Raw genomic sequence first — 21,598 nt, 5'->3', positions numbered from 1 at the left:
TGCTAAAATTGCTTATTTTGCTTGGCAAGGCTCTTTTTCTCTTTAAATAAATAAAAAAAGAGCAATCTACAAATTAAATTCATCACCAAAGCAATTTACTTGCTATTTTGTTTATGCCTTATGTAAACCTTTGTCTTGCAGATCCCAGATACCTTAAATACAGCCACTAAAATCTGAAACCAGATAATGAAACATCAGAACCATTCCTGCTGCTGAATTTAAAGTAATATCAGCTTTTTTCACTGGGGCAAAGCTTCATTCAGAGTTGTAGCTCAGTGTACAAGCACTTCTTTCCAGAGGCTGGAGCTTGTGCACTCCTTTTCCCTTAGTATACCATACAGAAAGAAATTAATCAGTAAATGTAGATAACTTTTTTCACATTTAAAAATCCATTTTTCAGTTCATTTTACTTCAATACATTTTCCAGAATAAAATAAATTTGAAATTTTGATCCTGTATAGTGGAAGCAGTGCAAGGAGGCCCCAAAAGACAAGGATTTCAGTGAAGCTTTTGAAAAGTGAACTAGCTGCTTTGTTTCACATAAAACAATTAAGGTTAGGGAACAATTCAAAGGCAGCCATGCTTTCTTAGCGTAGTTGGATGAAGTGGAAAGATATGGAAAACTTTTTGCAGATGAGAGGGGAAATTTCAAACTGTTGAGCTTTTTATTTACGCATTTTTATACACAGACGCGCCCTATTCTTTACCCTGTATCTGTGCTATGTTGTCAGTTTTCCAGAAGATAATTTTGGAGAACAAATTCAAGCAAGCCTGTTTAAAGATGGTGGAAAAGTGATTCATGTTGAGACACACTGACCCTGAAGTCTTTCTCTGAATTACAGCTCTCCAGAACCTGCTATTCCCAGACTTGAGACCTACTGGTTTTCAATTGGTATAGCACTGCACACCTTTGAGACTGCAGCAGTTTAATCAAGCTCCAGTACTGTAATAGCAGCATGGCTTTGATATTTACTACTTTCCAAGGTTTGTGCTGCTTGAAAAGGGTACCAGCAGGTAGTTTCTTTCATGAGTTATATCCCTGATAAGAATACAAAGGAGCACTAGATTAAGAGCAAGTAAAAAAGGGTGCATCAACATAAGCAATTTAGAGCAAGTTATTTTTGGTACAAAATTGTCTTGCGTTTATCCTTACAGTATTCTTGACAGATTTTTAAAGGATACTCAGATGCCTAAAAATATTTGCAACTTAACCTACTTGCACGTTTGAGAGACCATTTAAAATGAAGCTGTATCTCTAGCAACTCTAAACTCTAGCTTGTTACCACAATCTCTTAGCTCTTGCACTGTGCACATAAATTAAACCCAAACAATGTAGTATGTAATGCCTATTACATTTTTAAAGAGATACAGATTTACTTACTGTTACCATCTGTTATGTAAACATACTTCCATTATCAAAAATTTAGAGGAAACTTCTCTTACCTGTGTTAGGATCTTTCACTACAACGTCGGAAATCTCAAAGAGCTTGAGAGGCAACGGCATCTTTCGGTTAGCAGCAATAGTTTTCAGCAGCCCAGGAAGAAGGGTTGTACGTGCCACCTGCAGGACAAATATGGGTACTGCAAGTGAAATGGCTTCCAAAATAGTTGAGGTTCGTTTTCTTCTTCTTTTGCTCATTTGTAATAAGAGTTTAAAAGTAGCCAGGCGCAAATACTGCATTTCTCTCCTATGTTTAAGCATCTTTGCTTTAGAATTATTAAACTTGAAAATGTACATATGCTACATGTTTTTTACACTGCATTTTCTGACAGGGCATATATGTGAGCTTAAGTATTATTTCATAGATGCTTGAGCTGCAGTGCATGGTAGAAAAAATACAGAAAAAAAAATGCAAAAAAATTCCCATAGATATAATCTAATTTATGCAAAAAGGAAACACCATATGTTATTTTTGAAATATTAAGCGCTCTCTGAAATATTGCTACTGCAGGATAACAATGAAATAGGCAAAACCTAAGTAAAAGGTTACTTAGGTAATGAGGGAAGGTCATGAGGGGACAGCAGGATGGGCCGTGAGGGGAGATCGTGAGGGGAAAGCAGTGATGGTCACGAGGGGTGAAACGAGATCGTGAGGGGAGAGCAGCGGCGGCCATGAGAGGCGAGGGGAGATCATGAAGGAATAGAAGGGGTGGCCATGAGGGATGAAGGGACATTGTGAGTGGAGAGCAGGGACAGCCATGAAGAGCCAGGGGGGATCTTGAGGAGAGAGCAGGGGTGGCCATGAGGGAGGAGGGGAGATCATGAGGGGTAAATGGGGGCATCCATGAGGGGTGAGGGAAAATCTTGAGGGGAGAGCAGGGGCAGTGATGAGGGATGAGGGAAGATCATGTGGTGAGAGCAGGGGAGACATGAAGGGCGAAGGGAGATTGTGAAGGGGTAGCAGGGAAGGTTAAGAGGGATGAGGGGACACGTGAGTGGACAGCAGGGGTGGCCATGATGGGCGAAGGGAGAGCAGGAGTGGCCACGAGAGGCGAGGGGAGATCATGAAGGGAGAGAAGGGACAGCCACAAGGGGCAAGGAGAGAGCAGGGGTGGCCATTAAGGATGAAGGGAAATCTTGAGGAGAGAGCAGAGATGGCCATGAGGGTGCAAGGGGAGAGCAGGGACAGCCGTGAGGGGAGATTGTGAGGTGAGAGTAGGGGTGGCCATGAGGGGTGAGGGAAGATCACGAGGTGAGAGCAAGGGCAGCCATGAGTGGTGAGGGAAGTTCTTGAGGGGAGAGCAGGGGCAGTCATGAGGAAAGATAGTGAGTGGAGAGCAGGGGTGGCCATGAGGGAGGAGGGGAGATCGTGAGGGGAGAGCAGGGGTGGCCACGATGGGCTAGGGGAGAGCAGGGGCAGCTATGAATTGCAAGGGGAGATTGTGAGGGGAGAGCAGGGGCGGCCATAATGGGTGAGTGGAGATCATGAGTGGAGAGCAGGGGTGGCCATGATGGGCAAGGGGAGAGCAGGGGTGGCCATGAGGGGTGAAGGGAGATCATGAGGGGAGAGCAGGAGCGGCCATGAGCTGTGACAGGTGGCCATGATATTGAGGGGAGAGGAGGTCTGGCCATGAGGGGTATGGGTGGCAGCTATATAGTGTGGGGCACTATGAGGAGACAGACAAGGGGTGGCTGTGACTGGAGATCATGATGGGCAGCCATTAGGCAAGATCAGTTTGCCCTTAGTGACATGGTTTAGTGGTGGACTTAGCAGTCCTGGGCTAACATGGGTAACAGTTGGGCTCAATGATCTTAAAGATCTTTTCCAACCTAGGAAAAAAAAGATCTTAAAGATCTTTTCCAACCTAGTTGATTCTGTGATTCTATGAAGTATACACTTACAAAACAGAAACAGATATATTCAGATTGCAGTTGTGGACAACCAGAAATACACAGAAAATGCATTCAAACAACCAAGGAAGAGGCAATCATATTACTGTTCTTAACAGATCCATTCCCATGTATTTCCTGTGTTCTCTATTCAAATATTTCTTTGTAAGTGCATCTTTAATGCCTGCCCCATCCTCCAAACTGGAAGAGTCTGATTCAGTAAATTTAATGGAAAATGGATGGGAGTGACTGCTGCTTGACTGCAGGTAAAAAGTTACCATATGCTCAGTCACATCTTACACCATTGGTCGTACAGCATTTCTGTTGATTTATCCTACTTCTCCTAACAAATGAAGTGTTCCAGCTGCAAACTCAGCTGGAAGAGTATCCCTTGCATCATCCTGCCCTTGTGTTGATGGCAGAGATAGGGGTGGGGGAGAAGCCATCCTAAGAATCTCTTTATAGTTTACATCTAAAGGTGAAATTTTATAATGCATTAGAGAGTAATCTTTCCCAGCTTTCAGGGAGGCCAACAGATTTTAAAAGATTGACGCTATTTTTGCCGCAAATAGTATTTAGCCAATGATATAACTGCTTAGCAGCACAGCCACTGCAAAGGTCTGGTCTTTGAAGAATAGGAATCTGAAACTGTACCTGGCTAAAAGGGCTGCTACTTCTCTTTTTATAATACTCAGTAATTTGTTTGTGGTACATTCTATATTACTGAGTTGAAATCACCATGCCAAACTATGTATGTGAACGGGTGGTAACAGTCTGAACAGGTTACAACAGTGTATTGCATGACTGCTGATTTGTGGTACCAAATAGAATAAAAAATACACAAAGGCACCCCAAAATTCTGTTCTTAAATCTCAGAGCAGCAGAAGACTGCTTTTAGTATCAGAGGCAAGATCTAGAAAGGTAACTTAGATGCTTGGAGAAATCAGACTTACTGAAGAAGACCCTGAGGGGGAAAAAACCCAAACAAATAACAAAACAGTAATACTCACAGACTGCTGAAACTTTCTAAACCTTTCTAAAGAGTTTATCTCTGTATTTCTTAGGTTAGACACAAAAGACTCTAAGCTTATCTTTCTCATAAACTAAAGAAAGCAACTTTAAAAAAACCCCAAACACTTTCTAAAACAAAGACAAAAAATATGTGGGTACACTTTTAGCTATTTTCAGAATTGTTGAGAATACTGTACTTGAACTCTCACTCTGCTCTAGCAAAGATCAAATTACCTAGAAATGGGTATTAATTCTGTACTGTCCTTTAAGAATTTAAAAATAAAAAAAGGAGTAACAATTGTTAATAGTTAAAAAAAATAACATTTCATATTCACAGCTCATGAATTTTACAGATTGCCAGACCTAATAATTCCACTTATATTAAATGGCTTTTCCAAATGCAGTAGTTGATCAATTATCTGGGATTTTCTGTAGTAAGATGGCTCGATTTTGCCACATGCTGTCACACAGAGCATGGTATTTTACTGCTAATAGTATTTCGCACCAAACAAGGTATTTCTCAGTGAAAGAGTAACAGAAGATGACTGCTAGCAAGTTTAGCACATAAGTATGCATGTCCTCTTTAATGCATGGAAAATAGCATTATGGTTTATAAATTTTATTTCCTATTAGTTTCTTTTTCTCCTCTTTAAATACAGACTATGTGACAACGTTGTTCCCAAAACCTGAATTATCTCACCTGAAATTCTGCAGTTTTGGGGTTTGCTATGCGCACAGCTTTTGTTGCAGAGATATCCATGCCAAGTTTATCTGCAACGTCTTCTTGAGAACACTGGGAGGAAAAGACAAGATACACCAAAGTCAAGTAAGTTAAAATAGACAGTAAGCCAGTGATGAAATCTGTTATCAAGAATGAGCAGTGCAGTTGTTGCACTTGCTCTGAGGGCCCATGATGTATGCTCTCTTGTGCAACTCCCACTCATAACAAAAATCAAGCCTCAGTCTTAAAACTAAGTAAGCAAACTGGTTTATCCACAAAATCTTAACCAAAATTAAGCTAGTTTAATGAAAAAAAGGTGTTTACTTCGGTTTCTGTCTCAGATAGTTATAATCTGTTTTATAAAGAGGCTCAGATTCTGCCTCCTGACTTGCAGTGACGTTAAGTATTTTATTCTGAAAATAGTACCTGTAAAGGGACTGTTACCCCAGCTTTCTCAGAAAGAAAACCCCTTGTGGGCTACTTACAGAAAATAAAGTACTGTCTATGAAAAATAGTTCATATGGTCAAGCCTTCAATTTTAATAGCTGCATAGGATTCTCATAGTTAGAATTATAGAATAGTTAGGGTTGGAAAGGATCTTAAGATCATCTAGTTCCAACCTCCCTGCCATGGGCAAGGACACCTGCCACTGAAGCATGTCACCCAACAAGTGACATGCTTCATTGTTGGTTTCATAGTTAATTGTTGGTTTCAATTTTTTTAACTGCAGTATTTTTAAAGCCCCTGTTCTCTGGGTGTATTTTTAAGCTGGTCAGTAAAGCAATATGCATGCACTTTATCAGGCTCAGACGATGTCTGTGCACGTAAACAACAGATGCTACTGATAAGATCCATGCCACAGATTTTCAGAATTTATAGCTTTATTAATGTATTAAAGAAACCAATAGCAGACCAGGCATATAATTGAGGATTTGCTGGTATACTGCAGTCTCCCAAAACTGTTCCCTGTGCACTGGCAGCACTCCGAAAAGCGTGTTGATAGACCAAATGTGAGGAGAATGAGCAGATGATTTTTAAAAAGTGGATTACTAAATTAAAAAAAAAAACAAAACAAAACAAATGAATGCTGACCTTAAGAGCAGAAAACTGTGTTAAACAGTTTTCAGATGTGTATCTAAACTACAGTAAGTTACTGCTATTTAAACTAAATGCATTATGGCTAAATTGGAGCTACTCACAAAAAGCCATGTTGCTGACTACAAGTATAATTTTGGGCTCAAACCAAAAAGCAAACTGTCTACACAAATACACAAGCAGTGTTTGTCACATAATGCTGGGCTACAGAATGTTGTAGCATAAATGATATTTGTCATAGTCAGGGGCCTCACACTGGTTTCTAACAAAGTGTTGGTGACACAGCAGACTGTGGGTTTCATTTCCACAGCAGAAATACAAATATGAAGTGTGGTAACATGATATACTACATGATCTTACAGAATTTTGCTGTTGCAGTTCATAAAGGTCTTTGGTTGTAGTGATATAGGTGTGATATATTCAACATTTTTAAGCATATCACATATCCAGTGCTGAAAAAAATAATTATATTTACTAATGAATAAGGAAAATATAGAAAAGTTTGACCATGTTGTATGTACTATTTTCCCAACACCCCCCTGGTATTACTGATGCAAAGATATTACAGGTACTCTGAATATCTTTGTCAAATATTAGCACTGCAGGAAGAAATACTAATTATTTTTCTGGTTACTTAAACGAGTTAATAACAAAATATTAAAACTTAAATATATTTATCAGACATTAAAATTAGTTCAAATTTTTCTTTTGAAGCTCAATGAAATCTGGAGGTTTTAACATTTCATTTGGTCCATTTGTATTACCAGTTCTGGTTGCCATCCCTGAACTTTTCAAATGCATGTAAATGTTTTGGGACCCTGAATCACTGGATATTTGAAACTTCTAGTAAGTTATCAAAAAACAATATGTGATCAGACAACTATCTCTTAAAAGGTTGTGCACTTTCAGGAACATGTATGTCTGGCCCTCTAATAATTAAGTTCAGGAAAAGGCTGGGAAATTCCAGAGGTTTTGATAGAATATATGATGGTAGCTCCCCATTTGATAAAATGCCCACAAATTACAGTTTAAGGCAAAGGCTTTGAGTGGATTTTGAACAGAAAGGATTCTCTAAAATTTAGTGTATTTTCAATAGCTGACTATATCAGTCTCAGTGTGTGGACGGTTAATATCAGGTACATCTGGAGGGCACGGGTGAATGTACTTGTTTTTATTTTTTTATTATTATTTTTGAATAGTAGATCATATTCTCTGATCCAGGTTAAAGCTATTGCAAAGAGGTATGGACAAGCGGCCATGACAAAGATGGTGTTTCCTACTGACCAATCTTGTTGCAAAATTTCAGTATTAGAAATCATGCCAGCTGTTGGTACTGCAGTGGCACATGCTGCTGCAGAGTAAATTACCTAATTCTTGGTAAAAGATGACTGGCATGGTTGTTACAAATAATATGAGTAGTACCACTGCAAACAACAATTACTATATTTTTATTTGTTCCTCCATAAAAAAAAAAAACCCACAACAAAACCCCACAAACCCAAAAAAACCCTCTGGTGAAATTTACAGAGGTATTTGTGTCCCCTTAGTGTGCAATATAACTTTTTTACAAGTATTTTTGAAATAAACTCTTTGAGTAACTATGTATCAGCTTCTTATCTAATGCAAGGAATCATGAGCAAGTGACAATACTGAAAAGAGACAACGAGAAACAGGGTAATCTCTAAACTGTTGTAATATCCACCAGAAAGTATTAAATTTTTATGTCTGTTTTCCAGATTATCAAACTATAATGCATTTCACATCTGGTGATCAAAGTCTCAAGAGAGATTTGCTGTTTTACAACTTCATCCTATCAAGTTAAACTAAACCCAGTACTTCAGCAGCTAATTTTGCCTCTATGTTTAGAAGTACATGTCACATTAACAGTGGCATTCAATTTCTTTGATTTACAAACTCACAAAATAGTATACTGTAAATCCACAGTACTAGCAAACATTGCCTGCCAAAACGGTAACAAATACTGGTATATCTATACAACAACATATCCTCAGACTTTCTGACCATTCTCTGAAAGTTTTGGTTGCATCACTCTTCCAACATGCAAGTAAGAAAAATATGAAATCAATATAATATACCAGGGCAAAAGTGAGTGCTTCAGTGAATCCAGCAGCTGCCAAGTCCAGTCTCAGAAGTTCAGTAAGCTTATTGAGGGGGAGCTATAACGAAACAAAAAAGTTTTCAACTTCCACCTAAAAACATTTCCTATTCTTTCCCGAGGTGATTTTGCCTTTTACACTATGGTGAATTCACCAGGGAGGTACTATGCTTGTGTGCTTAAAATTTATGAAAGCGTCAGCCAGCTGCCTTTAGGCTTGCCTGAGGAAATGCATCTCCTAATTAGAGATTTAATACGGGCTCCCTATTTAAACCCTGTCTTTTTTCAAGTACCAGCAACCACTGGTCTTGGGCTTATTCAAATCAGTGAGGCATCTGTTTTGTATCCTACCCATGGTAAATACTTCTCAAGGCAAAGCATGTCAAAATATTTAATTCCTAGGTTCTGTTTTCCCCAAAGCCCTTCTGGCATGCACTAGTCATTTACTGACAACAGAGCGTTTATTTGAAGGGGCAATCTTACTTGATTAGCTATGGTGTACGTTTTCGGAATAGCCATCTGAATGTTGTTATAACCATAAGCTATTGCTGCATCTTCTACGATATCACATGCATGGATAATGTCCGCTCTGGTAGGAGGGATTTCAATCTCTATATTGTTCCCATTCCCTATGACGTGTGACTTCAAACACATCCTAGTCAGCAGCTTTGCAAGGCTTGATGGAGTTTCACTGAAACAAAACAAGAGAGTAGTAATTTTTGGATCTTGCACTGTATTGATGTTTCTGCTGCATTGTCTGAAAAACTCCAAGTGCTGTGTGGACTGTACACAGACTTGGCATTTGATCAGAACCAGCTCAGATTTTGACTCTTGAGACAATCATTTTCTTTACTTCATAACAGTTCTGTAAGGCAATAAAGAATCACTCACTTTCCTTGAAAAAAGAAGGAACAAATCTTACAGAGTTGATCTAATTACCCAAAATAATCCCTGAATTTTTCATAAAAATAATCACACAGCGTAAATAACTTTAAAACAAAGCAATGTTTTCTAGTACCTTTTCCATGATTAATGAAAAATTTTCATTTGCAATAACACACCTGATTCCTATTTTCTTGTTAATGAGTTCAGGTTTCACCTTCTCTTTTCGGTAAGCCAGTTCCTAAAAAGAAAGACAGAGCTTTTCAGCATACACAATGCCTGTCATTCCTACCTAAGAGGATTCAATTTTGACATTTTAGTAATTTAGGTTCTTCTAATTATGCTAAAAAGATGACATCCACAGCAGACAAGTGTAGAATACAAGGCTAAACTGAACATTTTAAGGTAACAGGACTCTTGAAAATATTATAGCATACAACGCAAAAGCTGTTCTCAGTTAAGCTAAGAGTTTGAATGTGGCACGAAATCCCTGTTATTGAAATATTCCAATACTTTCTGATATACGCAAGTAACAGAGTTGGTGAAAGTTTCTAGTGACCAGCTGATCCTAAGTCAAAGCCGTAAAGCAGTGGTGAATGGTCATGCATAAGATCTCGTGGTCTACTACAGATCAAATGACTTCTAGGAGGAAAAGGAAAGAAAATTTTCTATTTCCGTACTGGGCACAGAAATATATATTGGTATTTTCCACAGAAAGTTTGCAATATATTTAAGGAAGTTACTTTGTATATATTCACTTAGGTGTTTCTAAATGTCTAGATACACAAATGCTGAAAAACCTTAGCATCTAAAACTCTGGGGATTTTTTTTCTCTCTTTTATCTAAGAAAACTACTTTGTTCATGGCAGAATTCCATGTCTTCCTTCTGTTGATTAAAGCTGACATTGCTAAAAGAGAAGTTGAAATACCACGAAAATAACTCTCAGTAAAATAAGTTTCTTCCCTTGAAACCAGAACTGTCTTCAGCTACTTTCAGGAAACAGGATGAATTGTTTTTTTTATTCCTGTTAAGAGAACAAAAAAGTAAGACTCCACTAAAGCGAAGAGGCCTGCCTGGGACTGCATGGAAGCAAACCTGCACTTGAAGTCAACATCCTCCCTTACAGCCCTTTCACTTTATAGACTCCAAATATATGATGACTAAAAACTCCAGTATTACAAGGTTATTTTAACTGAAGGGCATTAAAGCTTTCAGATCTGATAAGTAAGTTACGGTGAGGCTGATTTCAGTTGTTCACTGGCTTAAGGCTAAAGGACCTCTTACTGCATTAATTTTTCCTGATTTGGAACACATAGGTTTTAAAGGCTTTAGACACAGATAATGACCTTTGATTGCAATCTTTACTCGTTCCTGAACAAGTTCCTATCACATGAACTCTAAACCACAACAGTGGTTGCCACTTGTAACTTTAAACCCTACCCTTCTTTTTGGAGTACCAGGTTATGTCAGTGTTACTGTATTTTTAGCGTTATCATAAATTAGTGGAGCTTCAGAATGAGTTTTCTAGATAAGGGAAAGCTGCAGTTGGAGTTATTTTTCATGGGGCTAAAGAAGGCTATGACTCACTGACATACAGATAGTGCCAAGCTGAGCTTCCACACTATACCTCAGAAACAGTATATACTGCTTCTGCAGAAAAAGAAAACAATGCCACTCTTACCAGACTTTGTATAAGTAAAAAAAGAAAGGATACTGAGATACATATCCCTATGCTTACCGGACAGATGTGCGTCTTCCCATTAGGATAAATGACTTCTACTGCTTCAACACTACGAGAGACAGAGAAACAGAAGTAAAAATATTTTTCACACATGGCCTAAATGTAATGTCTCTCTGACTGGAGATTCATACTCACCTGAATGGCTTCTCACAATATTCACTAAACATCGTGACTATAATATCAAGAACAATTTTTGCCTACAAAATAATCACATAGAAATCTGTCATCTACTTGTGTTAGAATAGACAAAATATCTTAACAAAAAACATGGGGGGGGGGGAAGTCTTGTCTTACACTCTCTCATTCCATTCTATTTAACAACTAAAAACCAAAATCCTAGCAGTCTAGAATACTAGATGTTTTTCTTTTGCTGCAGAGACAGTTATGCAAAAACTCTGTATCTTTTGTTTTCAAGGTCCTGCAGCATTTATGCATCTTTCCTAAACTGTTCTGAATATACATAGGGTCTTTAATACCAGATGGAACTACATCTTCCCAACCTTCAGTCTAATCAAACATTTCACTGATGCCCAAGTGAGAATGTAGAGGCTGAAGGATTCTGTGTTGCTTAATACACTATCAAATAACCTGCACTATCTTTTGTTTCACAGTTAATATTTTAAGATTTTTAGTATAACAGAACATAATAATGCAAATAAAAAAACTTCTCAATCTACAAGTGTTGTTTTTTTGGTGCCTCACAGTATAATTTTCTCCATGTAAGCAGAACAGCACCATTTTTACTATCAAGGCATGCAGTAGCAAGAAGCAGTTCTTTATTAGTCTGCTTAGAAGTCACTCTCCAACATGCTAATTTATTTATGTCATTAACATATTGTGTTGTAGAGTAAGTTAAAAGTGGTTTTGCTCTTAAGTGTCCAGATACATGTTTTAGGGAAACTATCAATGAATGCACAACCTGTATTCAAGAACAAGCAATTATAACTGCATAGGCTTTCATGCTTCAGATTTGAGTTACAGAATTTGCATATGGAAAGACTTCCATTTGACAACTATTTGCACAGCATCCCTGCTTGAAAAAGATAACTATGAAGAAAAAGTGTTGTCTTCCTTCCCACAGGGCAAATTTTCAGCAAAGTGATTCTTTACAAAGAGTATTCTGGCAAAACAGGCTGTCTTAAGTGAATTTTACTCTTTTTGAAGCCTTTCAGATTTAGAAAAAGTGCTTAACAAGAAAAACAGCCCTGAGTTTAATTGAGTTACTCTCTCATACAGACTGAAAACTTAATGTTTTCAGTAAAAAGAAAATGCAATGCAAATACAACACTGTCTATAGAGCAAGCCTCAAACTGTGTTGAGGGAACTCCACACAGGCCTACAACTTATCATGCCCCTTTGAAATGGGAGGCTGGCTCCATAAACATTAGGCTATCATAGCTCTTTGTATTGGAGCCCCACCATCCAAAGGGAAAACAATATTAAAGCATATCAAAAGCAAGAAAAATTAATTTACCTTTGTGATATCTGTGCCTGTACATTCAATAAACACATTTTTTGTGTTTACGCTTATTTTTGTATGATCTCCTAAAACATGAAAAGAAGACAAAATGTTAAAAAATGTTACTGCTTTTCTTGCAACAACACTGATACTGACTCTTCTTGTGATTCAGAAAGATGACTGTCATTTTCTGCAGCTTAAAAAGCTACTGTCTACTGCATCAACATTCACAATTCTTACCAGAATAGCAGCTCTTTTTATTTTTAAATTTATGAAACAGAAAGAAGAAAGAGACAGACCAGACTCATATCAGGTTATGCTTTACACTGAAAAATACACAAATCTACAGGTATCCCAGTATCCTATTGAAAAAGCAAACCAGTAGACTAGTGGCCATCTGCTGGTTGCAAACTGGTTCTGCACTTCCAGAGCATCTCGTCATTTCTAGCTTTAAGTAACACGTTTGCATTTGATGTGTGACGTGCATACAAAAGCAGCCCTGGACAGGAATTAAATGCTTTTTAAAAGTTACTTAGACTGATGAATATCTATAGATACATCCCTGAATAACCTACATCTCTTGACATTGCCTCCTGATACATTATGGGTTTGTCTACATTAGTGATTCAGGTCCTAGTAAGGGTTCCTATTAGGCATGAATTTGTATTGTGTCTGTACTGGGAGTCATTAGGATTAATGAGAGTCATGAGTCACTGAAGCACATCACTGATGCAGTCACAGCTGTTTCTCATCTGGAAGAAGCAAGATAGAACATACAACTTAGGGGCATCACCTAAAGTATCTCTCTTGCAAACTGGATGCAAAGTCTAACAAGTAGTTGTCTCCCTACAAAAGTGGGGTTCAGTTAGTAAGCCACAAGCAATCTAGAGCACCTGTAGAGAAATTTGTCTCATACTGCCTGTTGGGTATGGAAGTGCAGTGCATACCTTGAATGAATTTCACTGCTGGTAAGCATACAGCTAGAATTGTATGGGATCATGCCAAATCTAACCTCCTTGTCCTTCTCAACTTTCACTGAACCACACAGAAGACAAAGGGAAGCATGCTGTTGGATATACATGGACACTCCTGTTTCCTTTTTTGACCCTGAGAAAGTCATTCAGCTTCTGTTTTCATTTCCTACCTGAGAAACTAGGTCACGGTTAGGCTGAAAGTTAAGTGCACTGGAGATCTTAAGACTGAGACACCTTGTATGCCTCTCCCTTTGATGCTGCGCTCTACCCCTCCGCAGATGAAATATATTCAGCATTTCTGGACTTACTTCAAAAACAAATATAACCTTTTGCTTAAGTGCTTGTAGATAATCCAAAAAGCCAGTAGTGTTTACATTTCCTTACCTGTTTAAAAAGTACCTTTAAACTGGAAGCCTCCCTCAAATACTTAGAGCCTTAAACTCAGAGACAGGTATTAAATTTAGCTCAAACTTTTAAACTGATAAAATGTAAGTATGCAATCTTACACATGGAACACTCCAAAACTGGAATGAGCCTAACAATGAAGGATGAGACACAATAGCTATTCCATTCAGAATAGCTCTTCTTACTGGTCCCTGACACAGTTTGAGCTGCCTTTTAAGAAGACTTGGGTTAGCTGTTTAAGATATGGATAAGATTGATTAGCAAAAATACATCCAAAAGGGATTATCACTGCAGAGTTTATGTGTCAGTGTACAGGAAAGTTACTGATTGTTGATTTAAATATACAGGTATACTGAAATATCTTGCCATATCATTAACTGGTTTAGTAATTCTTGCCATATCATTAATTGGCTTTAGTAACTATGGTTCTCAAAAATCATCCAGTTTCCTTCGCGTTCAGAAACCTATGTTCAGAAATAGTAAAAAAGTATAGACCAATTTATTCTTCTTAAGCCATTAAAGTCTTCTGGAATCACTTCTGTGATAGCAGAAGCGTAAGAATAGGTTCACAGTGCTGTTAAATAAGTTGGGCTTAAGACTTAGGTGAAAAGTTCCCTATTGTAACCATATAACATGGAGTACAGACTATTACAGTTACCAGTTTACAAAATAATTTCTTACACATTTCTTAGCTGTATGTCTGATGATCAATGTTTACACATGCAAAGAAAATGCTTTCCTAACAAAGGCTCCTGTCACAAGGAACCTTACTTGAGTTCTAGAAGGGTATGAAGAGCTAAACGCAGGGGCTTGCAGAGGTACTCTTGATGAGGGTGAGAAAAAGGGAACACCAGCAGCCTAGGGAGGGAGCAAAAAATTTGGCTGCATTTGAACTGAAATAAGACTCTGTGAAATTATAAGTGAAACAATTTTAAGAGGCCAGAATAAACATTATTACACATTGATGTTTCTGTAAGATACTCTAACTCACACAATAGCCAGCAGCTATAGTATAGTCTTAAATAATCTTACCGTTGATGATTGGTGGCATGGACAGAACAACACCGTTGCTGTCGTAAATGACAGGATAACGTGGCTTGTTTTCAATTAGATGTAAATAGTGCCGAAGGTGGCTGTCAGTCTGGAGAAACAAAGCACAACCTAAATTTCATGTTAGCTCACTTGTGCTACAGTCCTTTGCTGAGAGATTAACGGGAATTTTGAAAGAGTGAAGGACTAGCCTCAGAGCTAGGTACTTGACTAGCAAAAGCTGTTTGCTCTCAGAAGCAAGAATACTTTGAAAAGAGAGAACTGGATTTTTTGTTTTCTTCAGAAGTGTTAAAAATTATTCCTGAAGGATTCTCTCAAAGATGCATAGGCTGTGCTGTCCAAATCACAGCAGACTTAATTGCAAATCCACAGGCATATATCCTTACTTTAGAGCAACTTTCTCCAGAAATGACAAAAATTAGCACTACGATACTTTTAATCATGAACTGCTCAATACTGACACATTTATGCTTAAATTTGATTAAAAATTCACATCTGTTCCAATGACATAGGTATACACTGTTCCAAAAGCATAGTTTAAGTCTTTCTGATATTCCTTGTTTCCTAGCACTCTTATCTTCAGTCAGACATCTTTTGAGAATTTATCTTTATGACCAATATGTGTGCTCCAGAACAGCTGTATATTGTAATGACAGTGATAACAGTATTGTTTTCAATGCTAACATTTAGTGATACATGTAAACATTGCAAAATTAGACCTGATAGAACCTTTTCCTAGCATTTACCAGGTCTCCTCAGATGCTGGGCCAAGAGCAGTGCCAGCAGACTGAACTTGAGCCTTTTACACAGCTACACTTGCCTAACATATAGTTGTGTAAATAAGTCAACATCTTCCCCCAGTATATTGTCCATATTAACATAACATTAAAAAAATCTGGTATTTTTTACCTCAAACTTTTGTCAGTTGTAGACTGAGTATCTTACCAGTGTAGACAGATAAATATACAACTCTTTACAGTATTAAGAGCATCATGAAGAATAGTCTTTGTGTTGATAAATCAGAAGGTTAATGTAACTATTCTAATATTTCTGCTTAACCACAAAACACCATAGTATATCTTTCATGAACTGTAAAGTATTACACACATTTCTCATGAATAAGCAAAATGTCAAATGTCTGCTGGCTGAAGCTACAGAAAGTAACTGTTTTATTTGTCAGAACAACTTTTAACAACAATGATATGAGATGTTAAGCCTTGGAAATGTATCTCCCTGCATTTAGTGCAACAAGTCTAAAAAATCCCACTTACCCTATAGAGATCCATAATCTGTGAAGCTGTGTACTCCTGAGATTGATTCAAGGGCTTGAATTTAATTTCAGAAGGTGCTTTAGCTGTATAAGTAAATGGACCAGAGATAGTGTCCAAGTCATGGGTACCTATTGCTACTAATGCTCTTCTCCTACAAAGGTGGAAGACAAAATAATGATTTTGTTAGTAATACCAGGAGTTCCTTTGAGACAGTATCTCATGAGTCTATATACTCCAATGCACTCATAGAATTTACTGAAAAAGTAAAAGGGCAATTGTGAAAAGCCTTGAAAATTATTTTCAGGAACAACATTTTAATGAATTGTAACAACACAACAGTCAAAGACAAATCCAATGGGACTGTGGGAGAACACTTTTTTCAACTGTTGTAGGAGCTGTAACAGCTATTTATGTTGACAAATATTGAGAACAGGTGGAAACAGGCACGGAAATTAGCAAGGATTAAGAGAGCTGTTATAAAATATTTTCCTTAGCACAAATAAAAACATAAACATAATCCTCCCTGCAATAGGGATGTGCAGTCTTAACATATGATAAAATCAGACACATGGACACTATACACTAATTTTAAGCACTAACCTGCAAATATTTTGGTGCAGTTTTTCTTGGAGGTCAATGAAACTATCATAACGTTCCTTGGTAAAAGTTATGTCACGAAGGACTGCAGCTACAGCATGAGGACGGACTTGGACAGTCTGCAGTTTACAACAGCAACACATTATAAAGTTCAAGCACACAGAATATACAAAACTAAAACTGATTGAATGTGCACTTTTCATCTGAAATCCACTTTTGTAAAGTAGTAATCATACAGAAAATTAATGGCAAGACATTAGAATCCCAAAGGGAAAAACAAACCAACCAACCCACTCCAGGTCCTGAGGGAGGCTTCCAATGTACTATGTAATGGCCCAGGAGGTCAATGCAATGTGAGCATCTGAAACTTTGATTTGATCTGCTACTAGGATCACTCAAAATAATTTGTCTATTGTTCCATCCCCTCAGCTCCCTGAAATACAAATCCCAATAAGGAGATACATTTCTTTAACTTTGCTCTGCAAATACCATTTCCAGTCTCACTGCCCTCATTAAATTGGTGCTGGTACCTATCTTGCTGGTTCAGAAACTCCTAATAAATTTACAAAGGTGCAGTAAACACTTTTTACCTTTTCAGTGATAATAAGCTTCTGACCTTCACCCTCAGCTGGTATTATCTTTTCATATCTAGGGAGACTTATCCTAGAATAAAACCAGAAATAAGTCTGTAACTGAAAGAATGAATATTCCCCAAATGCAGGTAACTTCACAGTAATCTAGCAACAACTTTATGTTGAAACTTTCCTAGTAACATTTCCTAGTATGTGAATCAGCTAACTGTTTAAAACTTGTTTTCTATGGGATGGTAAGCAGATTACTGAATGTGAGGCACTCAAGAAGATTAAGTCATAGCAGAAAAGTGAAATAAATGATTTGTTTTGGTATTTATTAGAGGATCACAAGGAAGTTCCTTTGCAGTTCTTTACAGAGGATGAGTCTCAAATGGAATAGAAGGAGAAAAATTTTTAGAATAGATCCAAACCTCAGTAACATTCTAGTCTAGTTTTTTAAAAATGTACAACAGAGTTTCTCCAAAGAAAAATTTGACAAATCTGATCTACACAAGATTGTACTCAGAATCCAAGCAAGCGGCAAGTTTGCTTATTGACCAGAAATGGAATCATATTTAAACAAATAACAAAACACACAAAACTATCACAACTCTGCATTACCTTTCTTTAAAGACCTGCAGTCCTCGGACCAATCCTTCAAGGCAAAGTAGATCATAACGGTTGGCAGGAACATCAATTTTATAGAGAACAGTATCAGATGCACCCTTTGCCCTGTCTTCACCTTTTTCTTTACTTATAATGTCTTTCTCAGATGTCTGAAATTAAGCAAAGATGACTTTTTAACCTGAAATATCTTAACATTGACAGGAGTGTTATAGTGAGATAATAGGAAATTGTAGAAATTGAAAGTTTAATGGAGCCATTTGGATTTATACAGCAAATGGACACACTGAATACCAGAAATTATGTAAAATCTAAAAATTTCTCAGATTCAGAGACTGTAATGCAGTATACCAAAAGACAAATTCACTATTAGAATTTGTTTTTTAACAAAAGGAATTATAGAAGCACTAGTCTCCAGGCTAGCAGACCCCAATAGATAATTGAGACCTTATTTTTGGCAACAGATCAGCAAATGACTTGTCATATCAAGTCTATTCTGAAATAAAGCATAACACATGATGTTCATGGTTCCATATAAGGATGATGTTATGAGTCGTTCGGCCAAGTGGACTACTTTAGACAAAGGCATCCAGTCTCTGAGGGAATCAGCCATCGTAGAGCTGATCTATCACATCAAGCCGAATAATGATGTCGTGGTTTAAGCTGCACAGCTCGTTCACTCAGTCCTCCCCCTTGCTCCCCCAGCTCCCGGAGAGTTGGGGAGGAGAATCCAGAGAATGTAGCTCCCACGGGCTGAGATAAGAACGGTTTAATAACTAAAGAATAACAAATCACTAGTGCTACTACCGATAATAATAATAATGATAAAGCCAATAACAAGTGAAGAGAATACAAGACCTCACCAGCCACCGACCCATAACTCACCTCACCCTGCCCGACCGAGCACCGACTGACACCTCCTCCAACCCTGAGTCCTAGCCCTTCCGGGGAACTCTCCGTTACATCCTGGCCATGATGTGCTATGGTATGGAATACCTCTTTGGCTAGCCTGGGTCAGGTGTCCTGTCTCTCCTTCCTCCCAGCCTCCCCTCCTCCCTGGCAGAGCATACAGCTCAGAAAGTCCTTGGACAAGCCAAACATTTGAGCAGTAACTCAAAACATACTTGCTATCAGCAACCGTTCCCAGCCCAAAAGTCAAAACACAGCACTGCACCAGCTACCAAGAAGGAGAAAAAATGACTGCTACTGCTGAACCCAGGACAGATGTCTTTTGATAAACATCATTAAAAGATCAATGAATTAAAATTAAAAAGAAAAATCAAAACAGGTTTCCTTGAATAAAATTTACATGGATACAGTTCACAGGGCTAGCAAGCTTTCACAAGTACAGAATCCAAATCAAAACTTTAAATATAATCTAGTTATAACTTAGGTAACAATGTTCAGGACAAATATGTTTTTGTGGATATTGCACAGAAGAGTGCATACAAAACAAAGCCTAACAGATCTTGTAAGTTCAATACATGGTCTGTGGCCATAACTATGCTGCTAAACAAAATGGGGCCAGAGACTGAGGACCAAGAGGCACCGACTGCTGATCTCCATGAAGTACAGCCTGCAATCTTTCTGTACATGCTAGAAGATATCAACCAACAGTGTGCCAGGGAATATGTTGGAAATGATGCAGTACAAACTCTTAGCAAATATAAAAGCTGTCAGTTCACTACATCTACTGAAAAAAGTAATATATAAAAATGTTACTCACAATTTCATCAAGCTCCAAACCAAACTCAAAGCAAAGCTCATTAAATTCTTCATCAGCTACAAAGAAGGTGAATTTGGGTTAATAAGCAGACTTCAGACATGTATTTTTTTTCTTTGTTTTTAATGTTTTTAAACAAGATAATGGATGCTATTTTGGGGAAAAAATATAGAAGCTTTAATATGAAGATTTTTGCTTACATTTACATCTGAGTAGCAGCTTCTTTAGTACATATTACATGTATTAACACATTATTCTTAGAGTCACAGCAAGTGCTTCTGAACCTTAGAGACTAGCTTCACTACTAGCTCTGCAGCCAAGTTTGTCAGAGCAACTCTGGCCTGCACAGATAATGAAAACAAGACGGAGGAGCAGGACAGCTTCTGCCAGCAACTACTTTTTTAATTGATCAGCTTGTCATACAGAGGTTGCATCAAATGTGTCACAGCATGTGAGTAACACAACCCTAATCTGAAAGTGCAGGTTTGTACTTACATGTTTTAAGAGCCTACCAACTCCAGAATGGGCTAGACAAACTGCTGCATGTCCCTAAACAGTCTTTCAGCCAAACTGTTCTTAAGTCGTGTTTCTAAAGAGCTGGGAAAGAAGGACTGAATGAAAGCATGGTATTAACTGTTTGCTTTGCTTGCTCCCACCTCTTCCCTCTGCTTTTTGGTTTAACGAGCTCCTAAAACAGTGTCACTTAAACCAGAAGCCGCGATTCTGAAACATGCAGCTCTGCTCTCCTGAGCGCTTGGACTCAAACAGCGTTTGTGGGAAAACGACTGAGGGGTTCAGGGAGAGCACGTGGCTCTGCCTGGCCGTGGCCTCGAGAACAGCAGACGTCTAGGAAGCACACTGGTACAGACCCAACAGTGTGTCTGAAGGCCGGGCTTCCCCTGGGGGTTAGTTCAGCTAGGTGGACACCGGGTAAGCACCGAACAAAGCGGTGTTGTCAGGGGGAGGCTGCAATGCCCCATCATCGCCGTCCGTTAAGAGACTGCCCGGGCCGGGGCGGGGCAGGCAGCCGGCGAAAGGCTGCTCAGCCGACCGCAGCCCGTCGGCCGCAGTGACCAGAAACAGCATCCCGACAGGCCGTGGCCTCCTCCTACGGCACAACCGGAAGATCCCCGGCGTGAGACGACCCACTCATCCCCGCACCACTCACTGTAAGTTCTGCCCAGCGCCTGGAACAGCAGGTCCCGCTTCACGCTGACAGTCGGCATGGTGGCACGCCGCTCAGCCGCAGCGCGCCTGCGCCAGGGCACGCCAGGACCCCGCCACACCGCACCTCCGACCGCACTGCCTGAATGTCGGCCGCCGCTCCTCCAGCCGGCGGCCGCCGGACCCGTCGCTCCTTGGCTTGACGGTGCGCAGGCAGCCTGCCCGGGCTCCTGTGGAACCAGTGCGCCCGCCTCCGTCTACCCAGGAGGAGGCGGGCATCGCGCCGAGCACCGGCAGCATGGCGGCCAGCTACTGTGGTGATATTACCCCGTTGCTGGGGAACCTCCGCGCCCTGTTACAGGCGTTCGCTAGTGTGGAGCTTCCGGTGCCAGGAGCGTGAGGGGCCGCCCGCGTTGGACGGGAGTTGACGGGGAGATGGGAACAACCGGGACGGCACTTTGGCGCGTTTTGGGGTGGGTTCTCATCGTAGAGGAACTTTGTTTTTCTCACCTCGATTACGGGCCGGGAGGTGGCTGTGCGTGTGCAGGGTCAGTTAGAAGCGGCAGGGTTAATCCCCAGCGCCACGGCAGATGTAAGCTCTTGGTCAGCCTTCGTAAGCGCTTTAATTCTTAAGAGCCTTAAGCGCTAACGTATGCTGCGAGGGGACGCAAGGCAGGAGCGGTGCTGGCCATCCTGAAAAGAACAACTACCGCAGCTTCTCACCGGTGTCCGCACTAATAAAGCCGCGGAGCCTTCTCCCCTGTTGTTCAGTGCTGTGTATTTGAACCGGGGTCAGGTGCCTCGGTTCGTTGCTCAGAGCTGCAGCTGTAGAACTTGTGTCGGACTGCTTTGGGCGGGCTG

At 39.4% G+C, this 21,598-nt stretch overlaps 1 protein-coding gene across 1 annotated transcript in view; it reads right to left on the bottom strand.

Moving 5' to 3' along the window:
* FARSB (phenylalanyl-tRNA synthetase subunit beta) overlaps nucleotides 1-20,843 on the bottom strand; it is a 41,352-nt gene extending 20,509 nt beyond the window's left edge. The window contains exons 1-15 of the mRNA XM_005150216.4: nucleotides 20,742-20,843; nucleotides 19,577-19,632; nucleotides 17,848-18,002; nucleotides 17,245-17,317; nucleotides 16,658-16,773; nucleotides 16,058-16,208; nucleotides 14,769-14,877; nucleotides 12,373-12,443; nucleotides 11,034-11,095; nucleotides 10,896-10,947; nucleotides 9,336-9,397; nucleotides 8,758-8,965; nucleotides 8,255-8,335; nucleotides 5,043-5,135; nucleotides 1,444-1,561 (exon numbers count right to left, since the gene is read on the bottom strand). Of these exons, the coding sequence (XP_005150273.1) occupies nucleotides 1,444-1,561; nucleotides 5,043-5,135; nucleotides 8,255-8,335; nucleotides 8,758-8,965; nucleotides 9,336-9,397; nucleotides 10,896-10,947; nucleotides 11,034-11,095; nucleotides 12,373-12,443; nucleotides 14,769-14,877; nucleotides 16,058-16,208; nucleotides 16,658-16,773; nucleotides 17,245-17,317; nucleotides 17,848-18,002; nucleotides 19,577-19,632; nucleotides 20,742-20,799 (1,465 nt within the window). The 5' untranslated portion in view covers nucleotides 20,800-20,843. The remainder of the gene's footprint in view (nucleotides 1-1,443; nucleotides 1,562-5,042; nucleotides 5,136-8,254; nucleotides 8,336-8,757; nucleotides 8,966-9,335; nucleotides 9,398-10,895; nucleotides 10,948-11,033; nucleotides 11,096-12,372; nucleotides 12,444-14,768; nucleotides 14,878-16,057; nucleotides 16,209-16,657; nucleotides 16,774-17,244; nucleotides 17,318-17,847; nucleotides 18,003-19,576; nucleotides 19,633-20,741) is intronic.
* Between the last annotated feature and the right edge of the window lie 755 nt (nucleotides 20,844-21,598).

Source organism: Melopsittacus undulatus, chromosome 6 (genome assembly GCF_012275295.1).
Source record: "Melopsittacus undulatus isolate bMelUnd1 chromosome 6, bMelUnd1.mat.Z, whole genome shotgun sequence".
NCBI classification, from domain to species: Eukaryota; Metazoa; Chordata; class Aves; order Psittaciformes; family Psittaculidae; genus Melopsittacus; species Melopsittacus undulatus.
This window is presented reverse-complemented; position numbering and strand designations above follow the sequence as displayed.